The sequence below is a fragment of the Peromyscus eremicus genome, chromosome 1 (assembly GCF_949786415.1).
Source record: "Peromyscus eremicus chromosome 1, PerEre_H2_v1, whole genome shotgun sequence".
Lineage (NCBI taxonomy): Eukaryota > Metazoa > Chordata > Mammalia > Rodentia > Cricetidae > Peromyscus > Peromyscus eremicus.
The window spans coordinates 133,645,755-133,666,307 of record NC_081416.1 but is presented as its reverse complement, the minus strand read 5'-3'; the positions used below and the strand labels follow the sequence as shown (position 1 = coordinate 133,666,307).

Below are 20,553 nucleotides of genomic sequence, written 5' to 3'. Positions count from 1 at the left end.
TGGCTGCAGGCCAGAACGGGGCATCAGATCTCATTATAGAAGGTTGTGAGCCACAATATCGTTGCTGGGAATTGAACTCAGGACCTCTAGAAGAGCAGCCAGTGCTCTTGACCTCTGAGCCATCTCTCCAGAATCTTTTATTATGTTTTAAAATGAATGGTACTATTACTCTTCTTACTATTATTTTTCTTTAAAGGTAATGTGTATGTCTGTGTGTGTTCATGCAAGTATGTATATGTGTATGTATGTGCATGTGTTCACTCTCCTTTCAGGAAACTGTAACAACAATATTAATGTATTTTGAGGACACCTAGATCCAATAGACTTAAAATAGGCCACTAAAGTGGATGTTTTGATTAAATGTGGCCTCCCTTGTAATAGGAATGTAAGTGCTTTTCACTATCACTACAAGGCAATTAGGCACATGAAGAAAGTTTAACAAATAAGAATTGCATCAACATGCCGAGGCTTTAGTTGCAGTGCCAGGGATTGAACTGAGGGCCTCGTGCAAGCTAACCATGTGTCAGACACTGGGCTACATCCCAGCCAAAGTATTCTCATAATTCTGATCTATCCTTAAAACATTGAATAACTTGCCGGGCAGTGGTGGCACATGCTTTTAATCCCAGCACTTGAGAGGCAGAGGCAGGTGGATCTCTGTGAGTTTGAGGCCAGCCTGGTCTACAGAGTAAGTTCCAGGATAATCATGACTACACACAGAGAAACCCTGCCTCGAAAAACAAAAACAGCAAACAAACAAACAAACAAAAAACAACTTGTTTCTTATTACAAAACCAATTTATTTTCAATTACTGAAGTTTAAAAAAAAATTACCACCACCACCACCACCACCCCCCATACTATACCATGCACTCGGAGATCAGAGGGCAACTTTCAAGAGCCAGTTTTCTGCTTCCTCTGTGTGTTCTGGGGATCCAACTCAGGTCATCAGGATTGGTGGCGAGCACATTTACTCATGGGGTCATCTCTCGGGGCCCTGGTTTTTTAATGTCTTCTAAACTGCATTTTGCTAGCAGTATCTAAGAAAACATGGGGAAATGTTTGACAAGAGCATTCTTATTAGAGGATATTTATCTGCAGATGGTCATGTTTGGCTAGCTGACTTTGAGGCTACTAGCAATGCCAGTTAGGCTTCAGCTTAAAGAACTTGATAGGATAATTCATCAGCAAGACATAATGACAGAATTAATGGCAAAGCCTCAGTCCTAATCCAGAAGAGAGCGAGGTTGACCAGAATGAAGTCAAGGATATATTCAAACATGAGAACTTACTTTCTGCTAAGTACCTGGAATTCAGCAAAATACACGGACCATGTCTCCAGTGAGGTGGGGATATTTAAACAGTCAAGTGGACTCTACTGTGATAATGGAATTAAGATGTGTGTCTTTTCGGTAATACAATGAGGTAGAGGTTGATTGCTTGGGTCAAGGAGCTGCAAGGTATCACGGGGCATTGGCTATAATGACTGTGAAGGATTCCACCAGAGAATAGGAGGAGAGGGCTGCTATGGCAGAGGGGGTAGCGTGGGGAAAGGCCATCATAACAGCTGACAAGCACATGCATACCCTTTGGCATATATGAAATACTTGAGGAACATTGTTTTCTGTAGTTCTCATAGCTACTCTATTAGGATCCTACTAACCCATATGACAGGAGGAAAAAACAAAAAACAAAAAAACAAGACTTGATTAATTTGCCCACAGTAACATTACATGTATATGGCAAGGCTCAGGTTCTGTTTTCCAGGGTATGCACTCTTAGCTGCGAGGCCAGTTGCCTTCGTTGTATGATCAGAACTTAAAATGTGAGGTTGGGGAAGCTATCCAACATCAGGCCAGGGGACTACACACAGCCTGTGTTTATCCTTTCTGTCATCCTTGGAGGTTGCTTTGGCTGCAGGTTTTATCGGTGGACAGAGGGTTTGTGTAAGCCCCCAGGATGAAAAGCTGGACCATCTGCCTTTGTGTCTACTCTTCTTTCTCCTCCACTGTGTGGTCTAGGTTCCACATCAAGAGAGCTCATGCCGTCAAAGGAGGCCAGCTGTGAGTCAGAAGTTCAGTTAAGTAAAAAAGACTGCGAGTCCAGGAAAGTAACAGCAAATTCCAAAGTAGAGATCAGAAGAGGGAAATAGAAATGTTATGAGCCCAAAAGGAGGTAGGTGACATGTGACAGTGTAGAAAGTGCTCCGTCTACTCTAGTCTGATATGCCTCTGTTGTCGTGAAGTCGCTGCACACCAAAGTGGCTTAATTACACGGATTTCACTTTCCCGTCCTGAACTGTCACACATGGTTTATGGGACTGCCTTAGGCACTGCTGTTTAACAACTGACAAGAAGAGAATCAGAGAGAGAATAAGGGCGAGTGCCTGTGAGGTGACTTGGGCATTTTATCTGTCACTTTTACTCACATCCCGCAGACCTGAACTTAGTCAGCTGGTACACGTGGCTGCAAAAGGGACTGGGGAATGTAGTCTATGTCTAGGCAACCATGTGTCCTGACAGAATAAAGAGAGGTTTTTATCATTAAAAGGAAGAAAGTGAGAGCATCAGTCTGGGTCAGTTTTGTCTATCAATCTCTGCAACACTCAGCAGTTTATATTGATTTATTTTTTAGGATTGACTTTATGCATTTGGGTGTTTGGCCTGCATGTATGTCTGTGCATGCGGCCAATGCTGTGGAGGTCAGCAAGGGGCGTAAGATCGCCTGGAACAGATAGTTGTGAACCACCATGTGAGTACTAAATTCCAGGCCTCTGGAAGAACAGCAAGTACTCTTAACCACTGAGCTATCTCTCCAGCCCCAAATTTTAAATTTTTAAAAATAGGTATTGCCAAGATAGCCTTACTTTCTTTCTGGATGGAGAGATACTATAAGATGGAGACACTGGACACTTTTTAGTTCTCTCAGAGCTGTGGCATTCTCAGATAGTGGTGTCACAGGATGAAGTGGGCTTAGTTCCTCAGAGCAGGTGGAGCAAAATGTCTTGCCTTTCCTTGAACAGAAAACATATTTGTGAGTGTGAATATTGAGATTTCAGCCTCAGTGTATTACAGGACTATAGCTGTAATAATCTATTCTGGCTGAAGGACTTGGGTCTTGAACTGTCTTCTAAAGTATAGAATGTCATGATAAAGCCAATCAGAAGCCCTCTCTGGGGTCAGCGTTCCGGTTCCTATGGCCGTGTAGTAGAGTGGTGTCAATGTTTGCTCAGGAGCATGAGTCAGGGAGCTGGATCGCTGCTGCCCAGTTTCTACTCAAGGTTTCTCATGTGACACATGGCAGTACTGACCCCAGTGCCTTCCCAGACGCCCACCTCGTGTGACTGATCCTGAGTGCACTCTTACAGCTTGGAGCTCAACAGGACTTTTAATAGGAGGTTCTACAGGAGACCTCTTGGACTCGACAAGCTAAGTGTTGTTCTGAGGGTAGCTGGATTTCTTTCTTTCTTTCTGAGTTTATATGTGTGTGTATCCCCACAAAACTAGGAAGGACTGTGTGGCCTCTTCTGATGATGCCTTCTGCCATTGCCTACTGGTAATAGGCAGGTTGGAAACAGGCCTTTTTGGAGAGCAAGTCCCTAGATCCTGCCTTTTTTTTTTTTTAATGTGTATGAGTGTTTTGCCTGCATGTATATATGTAACTGTTATCTAAGAGGATGGAAGAGGGAATAGAGGGCCCTGGATCCCCTGGAACTTCAGTTACAGGTGATTGTGAGCTTCCATGTGGGTGTCAGGAACTAAACTTCTGGAAGAGTAGGCGGTGCTCTTAACTGCTTAGTCATCCTTCTAACTCCTAGATCCTGACTCGTGATGGAAAGAGCCATGCTTTCAATGTCCTATAATCATGAATGTGTTCTGAGAAAAAGGCTAATGTGAAATTTTTTAAGCTATAAAATGATTTGAATCCCAAATTACCAGTAATGTGGGGGTTGGGACCAGCAGCATTCACATATGCCAGAAGCAACAACATGTCTAGCCTTTGTGAACATGAGACTCAAGATTGTTGAAAACTTGACGAGGTAGAAGGTTCATAAGCACCAAATCATAAACATGGGTTTCCTCAGCTTTCTCCAGCAGTTTGGTCATATACATTATTAAGATATGTCTATCTTTTTGTTGCATGACTTTTCTGGGGAGACATGAAAGAAATGTCTGTCTGAACTCAAGGGCCCCAACAGCCCAAAGAATAGCTCATCCAACTCCGCCTTGATGAGTAGAATGGGTTTAATTGGGGTTTACTTACCATGTGGTGGATGACTAATTGCAAAATTGCCAGCACCCTGCATACCAATCCCTTATGTTCTGTGACTCCTATTCTACAGCAGAATTGATGCCATAGACTTAGAGTACCACCTAGTATTAAGGCAGCAGAAGTGACCACAGCTTAGATAACAGGGCCCAAGCAGACTCAGCCCAGCAATGTGTGTTTATGTGCACTCTGTCCTTGCTCTTACTGGGGATTCTGTTGGCCTCAGAAAACATTGTCCAGTGGAAGGGTGGCTTTGTTTTTCTGCACTCTGGAGGATAGACAGCTTAATGTATCTGGCTGCAAAATTGAGTCACTCTGGGGAAGGGGGGAGATTGAAGAACTACATATCTGTAAGTGTTCATAGTTCTTTTCTAGCTTGTATGTCTTTTGCCATTTCTTTCATAGAATTGTTCCTTTTTGGCCATTATAAGGCCACCCATTGGAGAGATGGCTTTCTTCTGCCTAGTATCCTATGTTTTTTCTCACTGAGACCTCATTCGAAACCTCTGATTGTGTGGTATCTGCTGTAGACACACTTTGTGGCTCTAGAAATGTGAGAAAACAGCATCTGTTGATTGTAAACTGCCCAGTTTCTTGTCCTGTGTGACAGCTACAGGAGATGAGACACAGCCCTGTACAGTGAGTGGAAGCCATACTTGATAAGAGGTCCACACAGGATTGGACCTGCAGTGTGAGGGAGAGTGGTAAGTGTATGTGTGTGTATGTGTGTGTGTGCATGTGTGTGCTTGCGTGTGTGTGTGTGTGTGTGTGTGTGTGTGTGTGTGTGTGTGTGTGTTGGGGGTGGAGGTTGCTTAGCATGGGGAGGTGGGGTCAGGGCTAGTGAGGTGTAGTGTATATCATTGCAGGACACGATGATTAACATAGGAAGGCAGAGACCAAGTGTTATGAGATATATGCCCTCATGAGAGCTAGCATGGTATGGAGCACCAGGGCCTGAATAGGTTCATTGCCATAAGGGTAGATTCATTGGGCAGGTACAGGAAAGACACAAACAGGATGAGGAAGGTCTATACACTGGGACTCTTGGGTGCATGTTGTTGGGGCCCAAGCAAGATGCGGAGCCTGTGGTTTAGGGAACAATTGTGTATTATCAGGGAGAGGGGCCTCTGTGCAGGGGAAGTGTGCCATAGAATGATGAGTGTGAGCTGAAGTGGAAGGAGGTGTGCAGCCACAGGGGTGGGTGAGGAGGCAGCCCAGCATGCTGGGGCGGTGCAGTATAGACATTGCTGGCGAGGGACAGCAGAGACTGGCTGCCTTGAGGCCTTTAACCAGACGGGTGAGTGTAGAAACAGTAACGGGAAGCGGGTGTTTGTACAGGAAGAACATTAGGTTTGATTTAAAAATGATCCTACTCTTGCAGCCTGATGAGAAAAAGTATATAAGAAAAATACCATTATTAATGTAAGATAGGTAAATGGTAAAAACATGCAGCACTGTTCCAGTTTTGGTGTTGGAATGGCCACATAATAGATGAGTTGTTTTCCTGTTCATGTTTTTGTGTTTTACAGGTCCTTCTTCACTGAGCCATGTAGGCCTTATGAAAGATATGTGACTTTAAAGTAAAAGGCTAGTGAAATAGTTTAGTTCCTCCATCCTGAGGAATGCTCTTCAACCAAGAAGAGAGAAATTCCACTTTCAAAAGTAATTTCAGGGACCTAGAAAGATGGCTTAGTAAGCTTGCCACACAAGTGTGAGGACCTGAGCTTGATCCCCAGTCCCCTGTAAAGCCAGTGTGGTGACACTTGTCGATAATCCCCATACTGTGGAGACAGAGACAGAGGTGTCCCTGGACTCACCAGCCAGCTAGCCTGGCCTTACCTATGAGCTCCAGGTTCAGAGACTCTGTCTCAAAAAAAGTAGAGTGATTGAAGAAGGCATAGACCTCTGACCTGCGTGCAGCCACACAAAGAATAATTCCAGTCTAGTGAGTGGTGTCACACACCTGTTGTCCCACCCACCCTGTAGGCTGAGGCAGGAACATCACCGGATCTTACATGCTCAAGGACAGTCTGGGCAGCATAGAGAAACAACCTTTAAAACTCCATTTTCTTTTTGGCTTCTGATAACCCTCCCCAGGACATCCTCTGCTAGTGGTGCCTGGGCCACTGTCTCCTAGATGAGGGGATTTCATGGGATGGCAACATTTACAGAGAACAAGGCAAAGCAAAACAGGTGGACAGTTTGGTGAGGTTTCTCTTCATAGTAGCGTTGTTTTATAAGTGTATTTTATTACAGAGAAAGACGAGAGGGCAGTATGCCATCATCCCCTTGTCTTAGTTAGGTCTCTATTGCTGTCAAGAGACACCATGACCACGGCAACTCTTATAAAGGAAAACATTTCATTGGGGCTGGCTTACAGTGTCAGAGGTTTAGTCCGTTGTCATCACGGCAGGCAACATGGGGGCGTGCAGGCAGACACGGTGCTGGAGGAAAAGCTGAGGGTTCTACATCGTGATCCATGGAAGTAAACTGTGTGTCACACTGAGCATAGCTTGAGCAGAGGAGACTTCAAAGTCCACCCCCACAGTGGCACACTTCCTCCAACAAGGCCGCATCTCCTAATAGTGCCACTTCCTATAAGGGGCCATTTTCTTCTAAACCACCACACCCCTCAAGAGCGTATCCCTAGGGACCTAACTCCCTCCCATGAGGTCTCACTTCCTAAAGGTTCCACCACCCCTAATAGAACTATGGTCTAGAAATCAGGCCTCTAGGGGATACTCAAGAGCAAAACTGTAGCACTTGTCATTAAAATCTAGACTTAAAAAGTGTTTTACTGTCAACTGGTGAACATTTCAGTGGAGCCCAGCATTTGGGAAATGCTGGACATAGTCACTACCAGGCTTGGTAGCAAATCAGGAAACTTGGGGAACAAATGTCACCTGAAGCATTCCTAGGAATACACAGGAAGCCTCTGAAGAGAGGGAGAGTTTTAAAAGATTTACTATTATGGGGTGCCTGTGGAGGGCAGAGTGGGACACTGGGTCTCATGGAGCTGGAGTTACAGGTGGTGGTGAGCCACCCAGCATGGGTGCTGGGAACCGAACTCTAGGAACCGTTGAGTTTGGGTGTTCTAGGAAAGCAGCAGTGAACACTTAACTACTGAGCAGTCAGTCCTGCTCTACTCAGAATAATGCTATGCTTATACAGTTCACTTAGATTTAGCCTTTAGGGTAGGATTGAAACATAAATATTTAATCTAGACTTCTCACTTAGCTTTAATAGATTTAAATCAGCTTGAGGATTTAATTTATTCATTATTGTTATCAATTAACAACATTGTATTTTTATGTAAAATGAAGTCTCTGTTAAATCAATCAAATTCTCATGAACTATTAAAACTGGCACATTGCTACTTGTTTACAACAGTTTGTTTGTTTGTTTGTTAAACTGAGAATTATGTACTTTAAAGACACAAGGTAAAAATTTGCCTGCCAGCAAAGAAAATTTAATTGTCATTTTAATTTTTTTTTAGATTCATTTTGTTTTATATGTAGATGTGTTCGCCAGCATGTGTGTACATTTATCACTTGCTTGCCTGGTGTCACAGAGGTCAGAAGAGGACATTGGGTCTCCTGCAACTGGAGTTACAGATGGTAGTGAACCACCATTGTGGCTGCTGGGAACCAAAACCAGGTCCTGTTAGAACAAGTGCTCCTAACCACTGAGCCATCTCTCCAGCTCCACATTGTCATTTTTAAATGGGGCCACTGAGTACTTAAGGTGATAAAAATTGACCTGACTCTTCTGAATTCTAATTATGATAATCCAAACATTTTAAAGCTTTGATAACTGCCATTCTTAACTCACCATAAGGAGGGAAAATCAGCCTCGGTTCCAGACTCACATTCAGTTGCTGGCAAGAAGTTAAAGAGGGAATCAGACAGCCCAGATTTACTCTAATGACATTCAGAGAACTATCTGAGGCACAACTGCTAGTGTGCAGGATAGCGAAGGCACTTTTAAAGGTGGGTGTTATTGACCATGCTGTTTTTATTGTTTGCAGGGGCGGCTAGAATTTATTTCCCAAAGCAAATTGTTGGGGCTTTTTTGTTTGTTTGTTTTTGCATTCTTTTGCAGCAATTGCATGTACTTTCAATTCAGAAAATAAAGACAGTTTTATTTTAATATTTTTGTAATCAAATAACGTATTGAGAGAATTCTTAAAGAGAGTATTCTTAAAGAACTTTAAAGTTGGAGCTTGAGCAGTGGTTCTTAACCTGTGGGTTGCGACCCCTGGGGGATGAATGACCTTTTCACAGGGATCGCCTTGAACCATTGGATATATCAGATATTTGCATTACGATTCATAACAGTAGCAAAAATCACAGTTATGAAGTAGCAACAAAAATAATTGTATGGTTGTCACCTCTACGTGAGGAATTGTATTCAAGGGTTGCAGCATTAGGAAGGTTGAGAACTACTAAGCTAGAGAGATGGTTCAGTGGTTAAGAGCACCCATGTCAGGCATTTACAACCTCCTGTAACTCCAGCTCCAGAAGACCCGATGCCTCCAGCCTCCAGGCACCTGCACCCACAAATACATACCCACGCTCAGACACATAATTAAAAATAATCTAATATTAAAAAGGACTGTAAATTTCACAGCAACACTAACAGAAGGGTGAATCTAGCACAAGATCTTTAAAAATCAAACGAGTCAGAGAAAGAAAGAGTAACAGAAATAGACACTGGTCCAATAAGGATTTCGAAAAGTGACTTGTTCCATTTTAGAAGTGTTAGTTTGTTGGCTGGGTTTTTCTCAACTTGAGTCACCTGAGAGAAAGAGACCTCAACTGAGGAAGTGCCTCCCTAAGATCAACCTATAGGCAAGCCTGTGGGGTATTTCTTGGTTAAGTGATTGATGTGAGAGGGCCTGATCCATTGTGAATGCTGCCACACCTAGGCAGGTGGTCTCAAGGTGTGTAAGAGAATGACCCAAACCCTCAGGAATAAGAGTCCCAAACGGAGGCAGGGTATTAAGGGATGGTAAATAAATAAAGAAGACAAAGGCAAAAGCTGGGATGGGGAAATCTTGCACATCTTCTTATATTACTATTTACAGGGGGGAACTGACCAAGGTCAGCAGAGAGCTAAATCAGACATTGTAGGCAAAGAGAACACAGGACACCTCAGACCCAGCATTAGTACTGATAACCACAGCTCACGGGGGAAGAGAAAGATCCCCAGAAACTGTAACCTTGACTCCTTTGAGGTCCTCGCTCCAGCCCCAGACTGGACCTTGCCAAGTCTGCCCCTGGACGAGGACACTCAACTACTGCTCTCTTTGTCTTTCACTGGGATCTCTAGGAAGCCTTAGATGGGTCTGGTTCTCAACAAGAGGACAAGCCAGGAGAACAAGCCAGTAAGAGGTGTTCCTGCTCTGACTTCCCTCGGTGACAGAGTGTGATCTAAGGCTGAAGATGAAATAAACCCTTTCCTCCCAGAGCTGCTTTTGGTCATGATGTTTTATCTCAACAGAACAAAGCTAACTAAGGCATTTAGCATAGGATTGCTTCTTAGATCATGGACTATTAAATAATACACTAAAATACAGAATGTATGTATTTATATATAGATGTAGATATTTATTTTTGCCATAGTTTGAATAGAGGTTATCAAAAGGCATCATACTTATAAATAATATATACTTGCCCCGGCCAGCGGGGTGTCAACGGGGGCGACCCACCTGTGGGAGAGAAAGAGAGGGATGGGGGAGACACGAGAGAAGACAGCAAGACAGTGTGTTCTGATCAAGCTGCAAATTTTATTCTCCTCAGCAAGGCTTATATAGCATGGGAGGGGGCAGGAAGGAGGGAAGGGGTGCATGACGTGCCGTACGAGCAGGTGAAGGGGGACGTGCAGGTGAGGGGCTACGTGCAAGTCGTGCAGGTCGTGAGGCTGCTAGGTGGTAAGGTCACTGGTCAGGGCCCATTGTTCTGTTGCTATGCTACCTGACCTGCCTGACCTGTTCTTTATCTTTGGTTTAGGGTAGGGGCTTGTTCTCTGGCTTAGCTAGTACTTTTCCATGGTCCATGTTTGGTCTCTGACATATACTTATAAAATTCCAACGTGAGAAGTAGAAAAAAATTATGAACCCCTAAATTCCAACCACCCAGATTTAACAGTTTTCAAGAGCTTGTCACATCTTTTTTCTTTGTTAAACCATCTTAAAGTAATTTCCAACATGTCATTTTGCCCTGACCTATCAAATAAGTACTCATTAGATGATATTATGCCAATCAGAATTAAAGGTAGCTCTCTGAAATGAGTATCTACACACAGGCCATAAATCAAACTTACAAAATTGAGTTACAGATGTCATTTTACAGTTGACTTCCTCTAACCAGTATTTAACAAGACCCAGTCATCACAAGCGTGATTGATTTCTTCAGATTATTTGTATTAAAGAACATCTGATCGTTAGTGTGATATGTTTGTCACAGTTAAAGAACCAAGGTTGAGCCACTATTAGTAACTAAAGTCTAGATTTTGTTCAGATTCCCATACCTTTTATCCAGTGTCCTTTGGTTGTTGTGGTGCCAGAATTTCATGTCAGATTCAGCTGTCTCCTTGGACTCCTTTTACCATGACAATGTCTCAGACTGTCCTTGCGTTGGTGACCTTGACACATTGGAAGGTTTTCTGGTTACTGTCTGTCATTGAGGGGAGTTGCCTGATGTTTTTCTCCTGGTTGAACTGAGATTGTTGATTTGGAAAGGCAGCTGCCATTCTTATTGTTGCACGTCAATAAATATAACACAGGCCAGGCAGCAGTGGTGCACATACCTTTAATCCCAGCACTCGGGAGGCAGAGGCAGGTGGATCTCTGTGAGCTCGAGGTCAGCCTGGGCTACTGAGCAATATTCAGGACAGGCACCAAAACTACACAGAGAAACCCTGTCTCGAAAAACCAAATATAATATTACATTGCTCATCTACCTAACCGTTCCTTTTTTCCCTCCATACTTTCTCTTTGGAAGGTAGCCATTATGCAAAGCCTCACTTACGAAATGGAAAGTTGCATCAGCCTGCACTTGTGTTTATAGCTTCAGCTCTTGGGAGCTATTTGGATCTATGTGGGTTGACAATACCACACCATAAAAACAAAAAACACTTTCTATTATCTGGGGTGGGAGAGGTGGCTCAGCAGTGGTCAGCAGTTAAGAGCACTTGTTGCTCTTCTGGGGGACTCCGGTTCTATTCAGCACGCGCATGGCAGCTCATGACTGTTACTCCAGTTGTAGGGGCTCCAACCCTCTTCTGGCCTCTACAGGCTCTGTACACACACGGTGCACAGACATACATGCAGACAAAACATTCCTACACATACAAATAAATAACTCTACAAAAGTTTCTAAACTTTTTTGTTTCCTGAGGCTGCAGACTCAGTATTTTTCCAAGAAGCCCTGATCCTATAACTGGAGAATAGTGTCAGAAACAAGATCTGGGTGTCTGAATTGTTGCTGTTGGGGTGTCATCGATTCCAAGCCCTCTGACTAATACATGTATCTGTATTTGTGTATGTAACCCTGCAGAATACATGAGTTGTCACTCGAAATCCCATAAGTTTACTGGCCCCTGCAGCCTAAGCCCTTATCACACGGAGCTCCCACTGTCCCCATCACTTGTCTGATCCTCCTCCCCTGCACTGCAAATAAATGAGACACATTGAAGCGACTCAGCAGAGAATTGCACAATCACAAGTTTGTGGTCTTATGGTGGAAGTAACATTTTGATAGCAGCTTTGTAGTGATTTTCATTTCTAGTTTTAATCTCAAATGTCATAACCAGGTAGGATTTCTGGGAGAGTCAGGGGAGCTTGGAATTAGAGAAACACCTTATTTTAATTATTCAAATGGTAGATGTTTGGGCTAGTAGATTTCCTTCACTAAAAGAAATAGCAGAGACAATGTACTTGTAAAAACGAAAGTGTAGATGAATTTCTAAACAGTCTTATTAAATAAGAAACACAGAGCCAAATACAGAGGTAACAGCCAAAGAGATCAGAGTGAATAGCTACAACTAGCCTTAGCTTACCACCACGCAGTAGCTTCCACAGAGAGAGATTCTTCCTGTCTGACCTGTGTTTTTATTGCTTTCCTGTTCTGCCTTTTCATTGGCTCCAAGCCCAGCCACATGACTTCCTCGTCACTACCTGTCTATACAGGCCTCCAGGTCTCTATGGTCGGTACTGGGATTAAAGGCTCATGTCACCATGCTTGGCTGTGTCCTTGACCACACAGAGACTCTGCCTGCCATGTGATCAGATTAAGAGTGTGTTACCACTGCCTGACTTCTGTTTGTGCCTATGACCTCTGATCTCCAGGCAAACTTTATTAACATACAAATAAAATATCACATTTCAGCACAAATAAAATATCACCACAAAAAAAAAAAATCACCACATGAAAGGCTTATTCTGGCTCGTTGGCTTGGAGCTCCCAACCCATGAATTATTGTCTTCATTGCTTGTAATAAGGCAGCAGCACATCATGGCAGGAAGCAAAAGACAGCTGTGGCTCCATGTCTCCTCCAAAGGCATAGCTCTAATGCTGGAAACCTCCCTCTACACCCTGCCTACTAAAGGCTCTCACCATATCCCAACAGCACCATCTGGGGAGCAAGTGTTTACTAATGAACCTTTGGGGAACTTAAGATCCACACATAACAACTTTTTTTTTCTTTTCTGTTATGGATGAGAAACCCAACTCCCTCAGAAAAAGTTTGTTCAATATTAAATGTCTGAAGTATAACATACACAATGTAGGTTACAAAAAGAAACATCTATGAACGTGAATGGTCTTTGGTGTTGCAGTTTTCATCTTTTTTTTTTTTTCCCTGAAAAATGTAGGCTTATTTTGCGGGGTGCTTTTGTTTTTTTGGTGCTGAGGGTAAAACTCGGGGCTGCATGGTTTAGGAATAATTCTGTCCAAAGGCAGAGGAAACAGATGGCATGGGTTCAAGACATACAGCAGCATTTGGTATTTCATCATCTCAGATGTACCCATATCTTTCTCCTTTTTCCAGGTGGACGATATAGAGACAGCTGTGAAGGATTTGAAGAAAAAGAAGATTCATAGTCTGACTGATGAAACCAAAATAGGAGCACATGGGAAACCCGTGATTTTCCTCCATCCCAAAGACTGTGGTGGGGTCCTTGTAGAACTGGAGCAAGCATGATTTATATTTGTGCGACACTTACTTGACCTGAGCAGTCCTTATCAACACTATCAGATGTATTATGCTACTGCTTCCGCGACTTAAAACTTCAAATTAATTACAGAAAGATTAAAAATATATGTACACGTGTGTGTATATAAAATATATGTGTATTTGTCATTTAAAATTGAGGGAAATCTTAATTAGTAAATACTTGGCATTGTTAAAATGATATTCAGAGACACTGCACCCCACTTTTCCACTCAGACAGATCTCCCACATCTTTCTCCAGGGTCTATCCTGTGAGTCTCCCTCTTCCTCCTAATTCATACCTTCTCCCCAACCCACCAGATCCAGGCCAGGTCCTGCATCAATTGCCCCAGCTTAAACAGACCTCTTCTGCCTGCCCTGCAACTGATCTCTATTCTGCTAGGACCCTCCTACCTATCTCCCAACTCAAATACCCTCCCACATTATATCCAACCTTTGCACCTAGCCAGATCTACCTCCCCACACTCTTGTCTTGGACAAGGAGGCATATCCTGTACATTACCCCAGTCTCCTCAGTCCACCTGACTTTGTTAACCCACTTCCAACCTCTAGGGCAAACCACCCTCAACACGATCTCTTCTTCCTCAACCTGCTGTGTCCATATCAGATTTATAACTAACCAAAATATCCATATGTCCAGAGCCCATTGCAAAAATACCAACAATATGAAAGATCCAGCCAGTATCTTCTCTTCACAGCCTGCCAGTTCTGTAGAAATGCATGCCAATGAGAATTCCCTAGATGAACTATAAAATACAATTTAAGCTGGGCGGTGGTGGAGCACACCTTTAATCTCAGCACTCAGGAGGCAGAGCCAGGTGGATCTCTGTGAATTTGAGGCCAGCCTGGTCTGCAGAGTGAGATCCAGGATAGGCACCAAAACTACACCGAGAAACCCTGTCTCAAAAAAACCAAAACAACAACAACAACAACAAAAAGATACAATTTAAAAGAACAATCATAAACTTCATCAAAGAATTTAAGGAGTTTAAAGAAGACACAAAATTAAAGAGAAAGAACTTAAGGAAAATAAAAACCTGAGTGATGCTCCAGAAAACACAAACACAAGGCTGATGGGAATGACAAAGATAATCCAGGACTTGAGAATAGAATCCAACAAGGAAACGGAATCATTGAAGAGGAATCATGTAGCTGAAAGTTTTTCTGTGTCCTGCCTGGTCTGCAGCCACTCAGACCCAAGTAAATACACAGAGGCTTATAGTAATTAAAACTGCTTGGCCATTAGCTCAGGCCCACCACTAACTAGCTCTTACACTTAAACTCAGCCCATTTTTGTTAATCTATATGTTGCCATGTGTTCCATGGCTTTACCTGTGTGCCATTACATGCTGCTCTCTGGACAGCGGGCTGGCGTCTCCTGACTCAGCTTTACTCTTCCCCGCATTCTCCTTGTCTGCTTATCTTGCCTATACTTCCTGCCCAGCTACTGGTCAATCAGCATTTTATTTATCAACCAATCAGAGCAACACATTCACAGCATACAGAGAGACATTCCCCCATCAGACTCAAGTTGAAATGAACATGGAAGTGAAAACCCAATAATTTAACTAAAATATTCAAAATAAAGCCATACAAGAAGAGTGAATCAAACAGAAGATAGAAGATCAGGACCAAATAAGCAAGGAATATGAGGACTTGATAAACAAACAAACAGGAAAAGATCACGCAGGAAATGGGACACCATGAATAACCAAACCTTTGAAATGCAGGCATAGACAAGAGAAAATAATCCTAAGTCATAGACCAGGTCTTCAACAAGATCATAAAAGAAAAAGAAAATGTCCCAAAAGCTAAGGAAAGACACACCCATATAGATACAAGAAGCATACAGAGCACCAAATACATAAGACAAGAAGGTCCCCACAGTATAGCATAGTTAAAACATTAAGTATACATAACAGAAAGTGTATTGAGAACTTCAAGAAAAAAAAAAAGTCACATCTAAAGAAAAACTCATCAGAATAATAGATGATTCCTCAATGGAAACTCTGAAAGCCAGAGAGCCCAGAGCAGTACATCCCAAGGCCTAAAAGACTATGACTGCCAACCTGGACTAATATACCCAGCAAAACTATCTGCCAAATTGAAGGAGAAAGAAAAACTTTCCACAATATAAACAGCCTTTAAAAAAATTGATATCCAACACACCAAACCTAAAGAAAATACAGGAAACAATATTTCAGTCTAAAGAGAGGCAGGGAAAGAAATATAGCATAGCAGAGAGACTGTGGAAAGAAATATGAAACCATAATTATTAAAACACAAAGTAGCACTGAGAACAGAACACAAAAAGTCAACACAATGACCACAGTTAACACACATGCTTCAATAATAGCTTTAAATATCAATGGCCACAATTCTCCAATCAAAAGACACAGGCTGACTGGATGAATCAAGAAACAAAATCCTACAAACAAAACAAAACACCTCTTAGCTTTAAAGATAGGCTTTGCCTCAGAGTAAAAGGATAGACAAAAGCACTCCAATTAAATGGGACCAGGAAGCAAGCAGGCCTTATTAACCTAATATCTGACAAAATAGACTTCAAAATAAAACTAATCAGAAGAGATAAAGAAGGAAACTTCATTTTAATCAAGGGAACAGTTAACCAAGAGGACATGGCTATCCTAAACCTATATGCACCAAACTTGAATTCCCAATATATTTTTTTCTCAAGTATTACTGGATTTAAGGACACAAATTAACATCAATCCATTAATAGTAGGTGATTTCAATACTCCACTTTCTCCAATAGACAGATCATCTAGACAAAAAATAAACAGAAATATCAGAATTAATTGACATCATATATCAAAAGGACTTCACAGATATCTACAGAATGTTCTACCTTGACACCAAAGAATACACATTCTACTCAGCAGCACAGGGAAGTTTTTCTAAAAATAGACCACATCCTGAATTTACAATTTACAATTTGAATTTACAATTCTTTATAAATTCAAAGAGAATAAAATCACTCCTTGTGTGCTATCTGATCACAATGTAATAAGATTGACAGCAAACAAACCTCTAGTAAATATGCAATATTTACTTAAATATTAAACAACTCATTACTGAATCGTGAATGACCCAAAGAGAAAAGGCAAAAAAGAAATGAAAAATGTCCTGGAGCTACATGAAGATGAAAACAGGACATGACAAAACCTCTGGGGCATGTTGAAAGCAGCCCTAGGAGGACAGTAGCTCTGTCTAAGTGCATACAGTGAAAATCAGAAAGAGCTCAAATAGATGGCTTAATAATACAACTCAAACAGTTGGAAACACAAGAACAAACCAAATCCAAATAGTAGAAATCAATGAAACAGAAATGAAACAATACAAAAACAAAGCAAACAAACAATGAATCTATGAGATAGTGCTTTGAGAAGATAAAAAGATTGGCAAACTCTTGGCCCAGCTAACCAAGAGAACGAGAGGATCCAAATCAACAGAATCAGGAATGAACAAGGAAACATTATAACAAACACCAAAGAAATTCAGAATATTATAGTAAATGCTTTAAAATCTTTTACTCCATTAAGCTGGAAATCTAAAAGAAATGGGTGAATTTCTAGATTCATTCAAGCTCCAAGCCATCAAAATTAAACTGGAAGATGTCAACAACCTAGATAGACAAATAAGGGGATTGAAACAGTAATAAAAAGCCTTTTAACTTAAAAAAAAATCAGGGCCAGGTAGGTTCACAGAAGAATTCTACCAGGCTTTCAAAGAAGATCTAAAACCATTCCTTCTTAAGCTATAAAAAAAGAAAGGAAGGAAGGAAAGAAGGAAGGCAGGCAGAAAGGAAGGAGCAGGAGTGCTCTCAAACTCCCTCTACAAAGCCAGTGTCACACTAATACCCAAACTGTAAAGGCATAACAACGACAAAACTACAAGCCAACATCCTTGATGAACATAGACTCAAAAATGCTCAATAAAATACTTGCAAACAGAATACACCATAATTATCGCACACCATTACCAAGTAGGCTTTTTATCCCTGAAATGCAGAGATAGTTTAACACATACAAGACAATTTAATAAATCACACAAATGGGCTTAAAAACATGGTCATCTTAATAGATGCAGAAAAAGCCTTTGACAAAATCGAACAGACCTCCATGATAAAAGTTCTAGAGGATGAAAAGCAAGAGGGAACATACCTCAACATGATAAAAGTTATATACAAGAAAGTCACAGCCAACATTATCCTAAATGGAAAAAGCTCAAGGTAATCCCACCAGCGTTAGGAGTGAGACAGGGATGTCCACCATCTCCACTCGTTTTCAATATTGTGCTTTAAGTCCTACCTGGAGCAATAAGGCAAGAGAAGGAAATTAAAAGGATATAAATAGGAAAAGAAGTCATACTATCCCTATTTGCAGATAACATGATACGTTAGAGATCCCCAAAATTCTCCAAGAAAACTGGTTGAAATGCTAAACAAATTCAGCAATGTGGCAGGATACAGATTCAACTTGCATAAATCAATAGCTCTTCTACACGCCAACAATAAAAGTACAGTGAAGGGAGATCACGGACACACTCCCATTCACAATTGCCTCAAAGAAAATAAAATATCCAGGAACAAACCTAATAAGGAAAGTGAAGGGCCTCCATAATGAAAAATTTAAACCTCTGACGAATGTAGAGAAAGACAGTAAAAAATGGAAAGACATCCTAGGCTCATAGGTTGGTAAAATTAACAATGTGAAAATGATCATTTTATCAAAAGTTATTTATAGATTCAATAAGATCTCAATCAAAATCCCTATCTCATTCACCACAGAAATAGACAAACCCATCTTAAAATTCATATGGAACTCCAAAAGATCCCATACAGATGAAACAGTCCTGAGCAAAACCAGCCAAACAAACAAACAAAAAACAAAACAACAAATGCTGGAGGGATTACTATTCCAGATCTTAATAAATTACAGAGCCACAGTAATAAAAATAATATGATACTGACACAAAAGCATAGTGTAGACCAACAGAATAAAGTCAAAGGCCCAAACATGAGTATGCATAACTTCAACCTTGTAATATTTGACAAAGAAGCCACAAATGTAAGCTGGAGAAAAGGAAGTATCTTCAGCAAATGACCGAACCAACACCACCCTAAGAAACTTGCATAAAATATACGATATATTAATGGGTTAACAGTGAAAGATCAGAATAGCTTTCATATAAACGTGTGTCCAAAGCAAACTGGAGTGGTGGTGTTCCTGCAGGGTGAGTAGACTTCAGAACAAACCAAATGCCAGGAAGAAAAGGCACATTATGTAATGGTATAGAATGCTCCAAGCTCAAGAAGACAGTAGTAGAATTATGTACACCAAATGATACAGCCAGAAACACAGAACTGAAAATTGACACAGTAAAAAGATGAATGTAGTAACAGTTTATAACTTCAATGATTCTTTCTAACAACAGATAAAAGCCCTCAACAAAGTAAACAACCCTGTGAAGAACTCCACGGTTACCTACTGATGCTGAGCATGCTTTCCTCTGAGCATGTGAGGGAAATACCTAGTATCATCAAACACATACAGAGTTAGTGAAATTAGTGAAGAATATGTCTGAGTCACAACTGAGTCAAATCATGTCACTAACAGACAACAGCCACACTCCAATAGCTTACATGTTGAGATGAAGCAAGTCTTAAGGGGAGATGACAATGGAAATTCAACAACCATTTTATAAAATTCATAAGTCAACTCATACATTTCTACTTTCAAAAAGTGAGTAGAATTTAGTAACAATATGTAGAAAACAGTACATGTGCAGGTTGTGTAGCCTTCCAGCATCCACCACTCTCTGATTTTGTTAAATACGCATCCCTAACCCCCCACACATATGCAAGCCTCAGGAAATCTTCCCAGTTGGCCTTGGTTCCATCATTCTTGCCAGGTGGGTTTAAGACTAGGTCATCCATATGTAGATAAAAAGAAAGATTCCTGAGAAACACCTGGAAATGTTCTCTCCTACCTCTTAGTGAGAAGGTCAGAGCTGGAGGAAGTTAGCCTCATATCAGAGGTGAACAGAGAAACAGACATCTATGGTTGCTACTAGCAACCATCCAACGACCATGAAAAACATACCTTTAGAGTAATGATCCTTGTTGGCGAGATAATGAGAAAAAGCTTACATTTAAAAGTGTATTTAATACTGAATAGAAAATTAATTTTGTTTTATTTGTGAGATGTTTAAAATTAAGAAAAATTTTATAGTAACATTGTTTCTTAAAATGCTAATTATCCAATACATTTACATAATTTAAAAAATCTTGATTGGGATTCTTTGAACATTAAAAATAAGATGAGCAAAATAATTTCACCTTAATAAGTACCTTAGCTTTATCTATGTTCACTCATTCTTACATTTTATTGAAATTTTTTTTCAATAGTCATATAATTTTTTTCTTGTTTTTTAATTAAGAAATTTTCTATTAATTTTACATACCAACCACAGATCCTCCTCTCTTCCCTCCTCCTGCTCTCCAGCTTTCCCCCACAACCCACCTCCCATTCCTACCTCTTCCAAGGCAAGGCCTCCCATGGGGAGTCAGCAGAGTCTGGTACCTTCAATTGAGGTAGGTCCAGCCCCTTCCCCTGCACCAAGGCTGTGTAAGGTGTTCCACCATAGGCACTGGGCTCCAAAAAGCCTGCTCATGCACCAGGGACAGATCCTGATCCCACTGCCAGGGGGCCCCTTAAGCAGGTCAAGCTAAACAACTGTCTCACCTCTGCAGAGGGCCTAGTACAGTTTGGTCTGGTCCTTGGCTGTGGATCTCTGCATCTGCTTCCGTCAGTTACTGGATGAAGGCTCTGGACAAATATGATATGTACTCACTCATAAGTGGATACCGGAAGTAAAGCAAGGGATAACCAGACTAAAACCCACAGCTCCAGGGAAGATAGCTAACAAGAAGAACTGTAAGAGGGACGCATGGATCACCCTGGGAAGGGGAAATAGATGAGATATCCATGAGTAAACTGGGAGTGAGGGGGGCAATGGAAGGTAGGG

General features: G+C 41.4%; 1 protein-coding gene across 1 annotated transcript in view; it reads left to right on the top strand.

Moving 5' to 3' along the window:
* Positions 1 to 13,613, top strand: part of Mcee (methylmalonyl-CoA epimerase) — a 28,693-nt gene extending 15,080 nt beyond the window's left edge. The window contains exon 3 of the mRNA XM_059273448.1: positions 13,321 to 13,613. Coding sequence (XP_059129431.1) covers positions 13,321 to 13,473 — 153 coding nt within the window. The 3' untranslated portion in view covers positions 13,474 to 13,613. The remainder of the gene's footprint in view (positions 1 to 13,320) is intronic.
* The last annotated feature ends 6,940 nt before the right edge of the window (positions 13,614 to 20,553 follow it).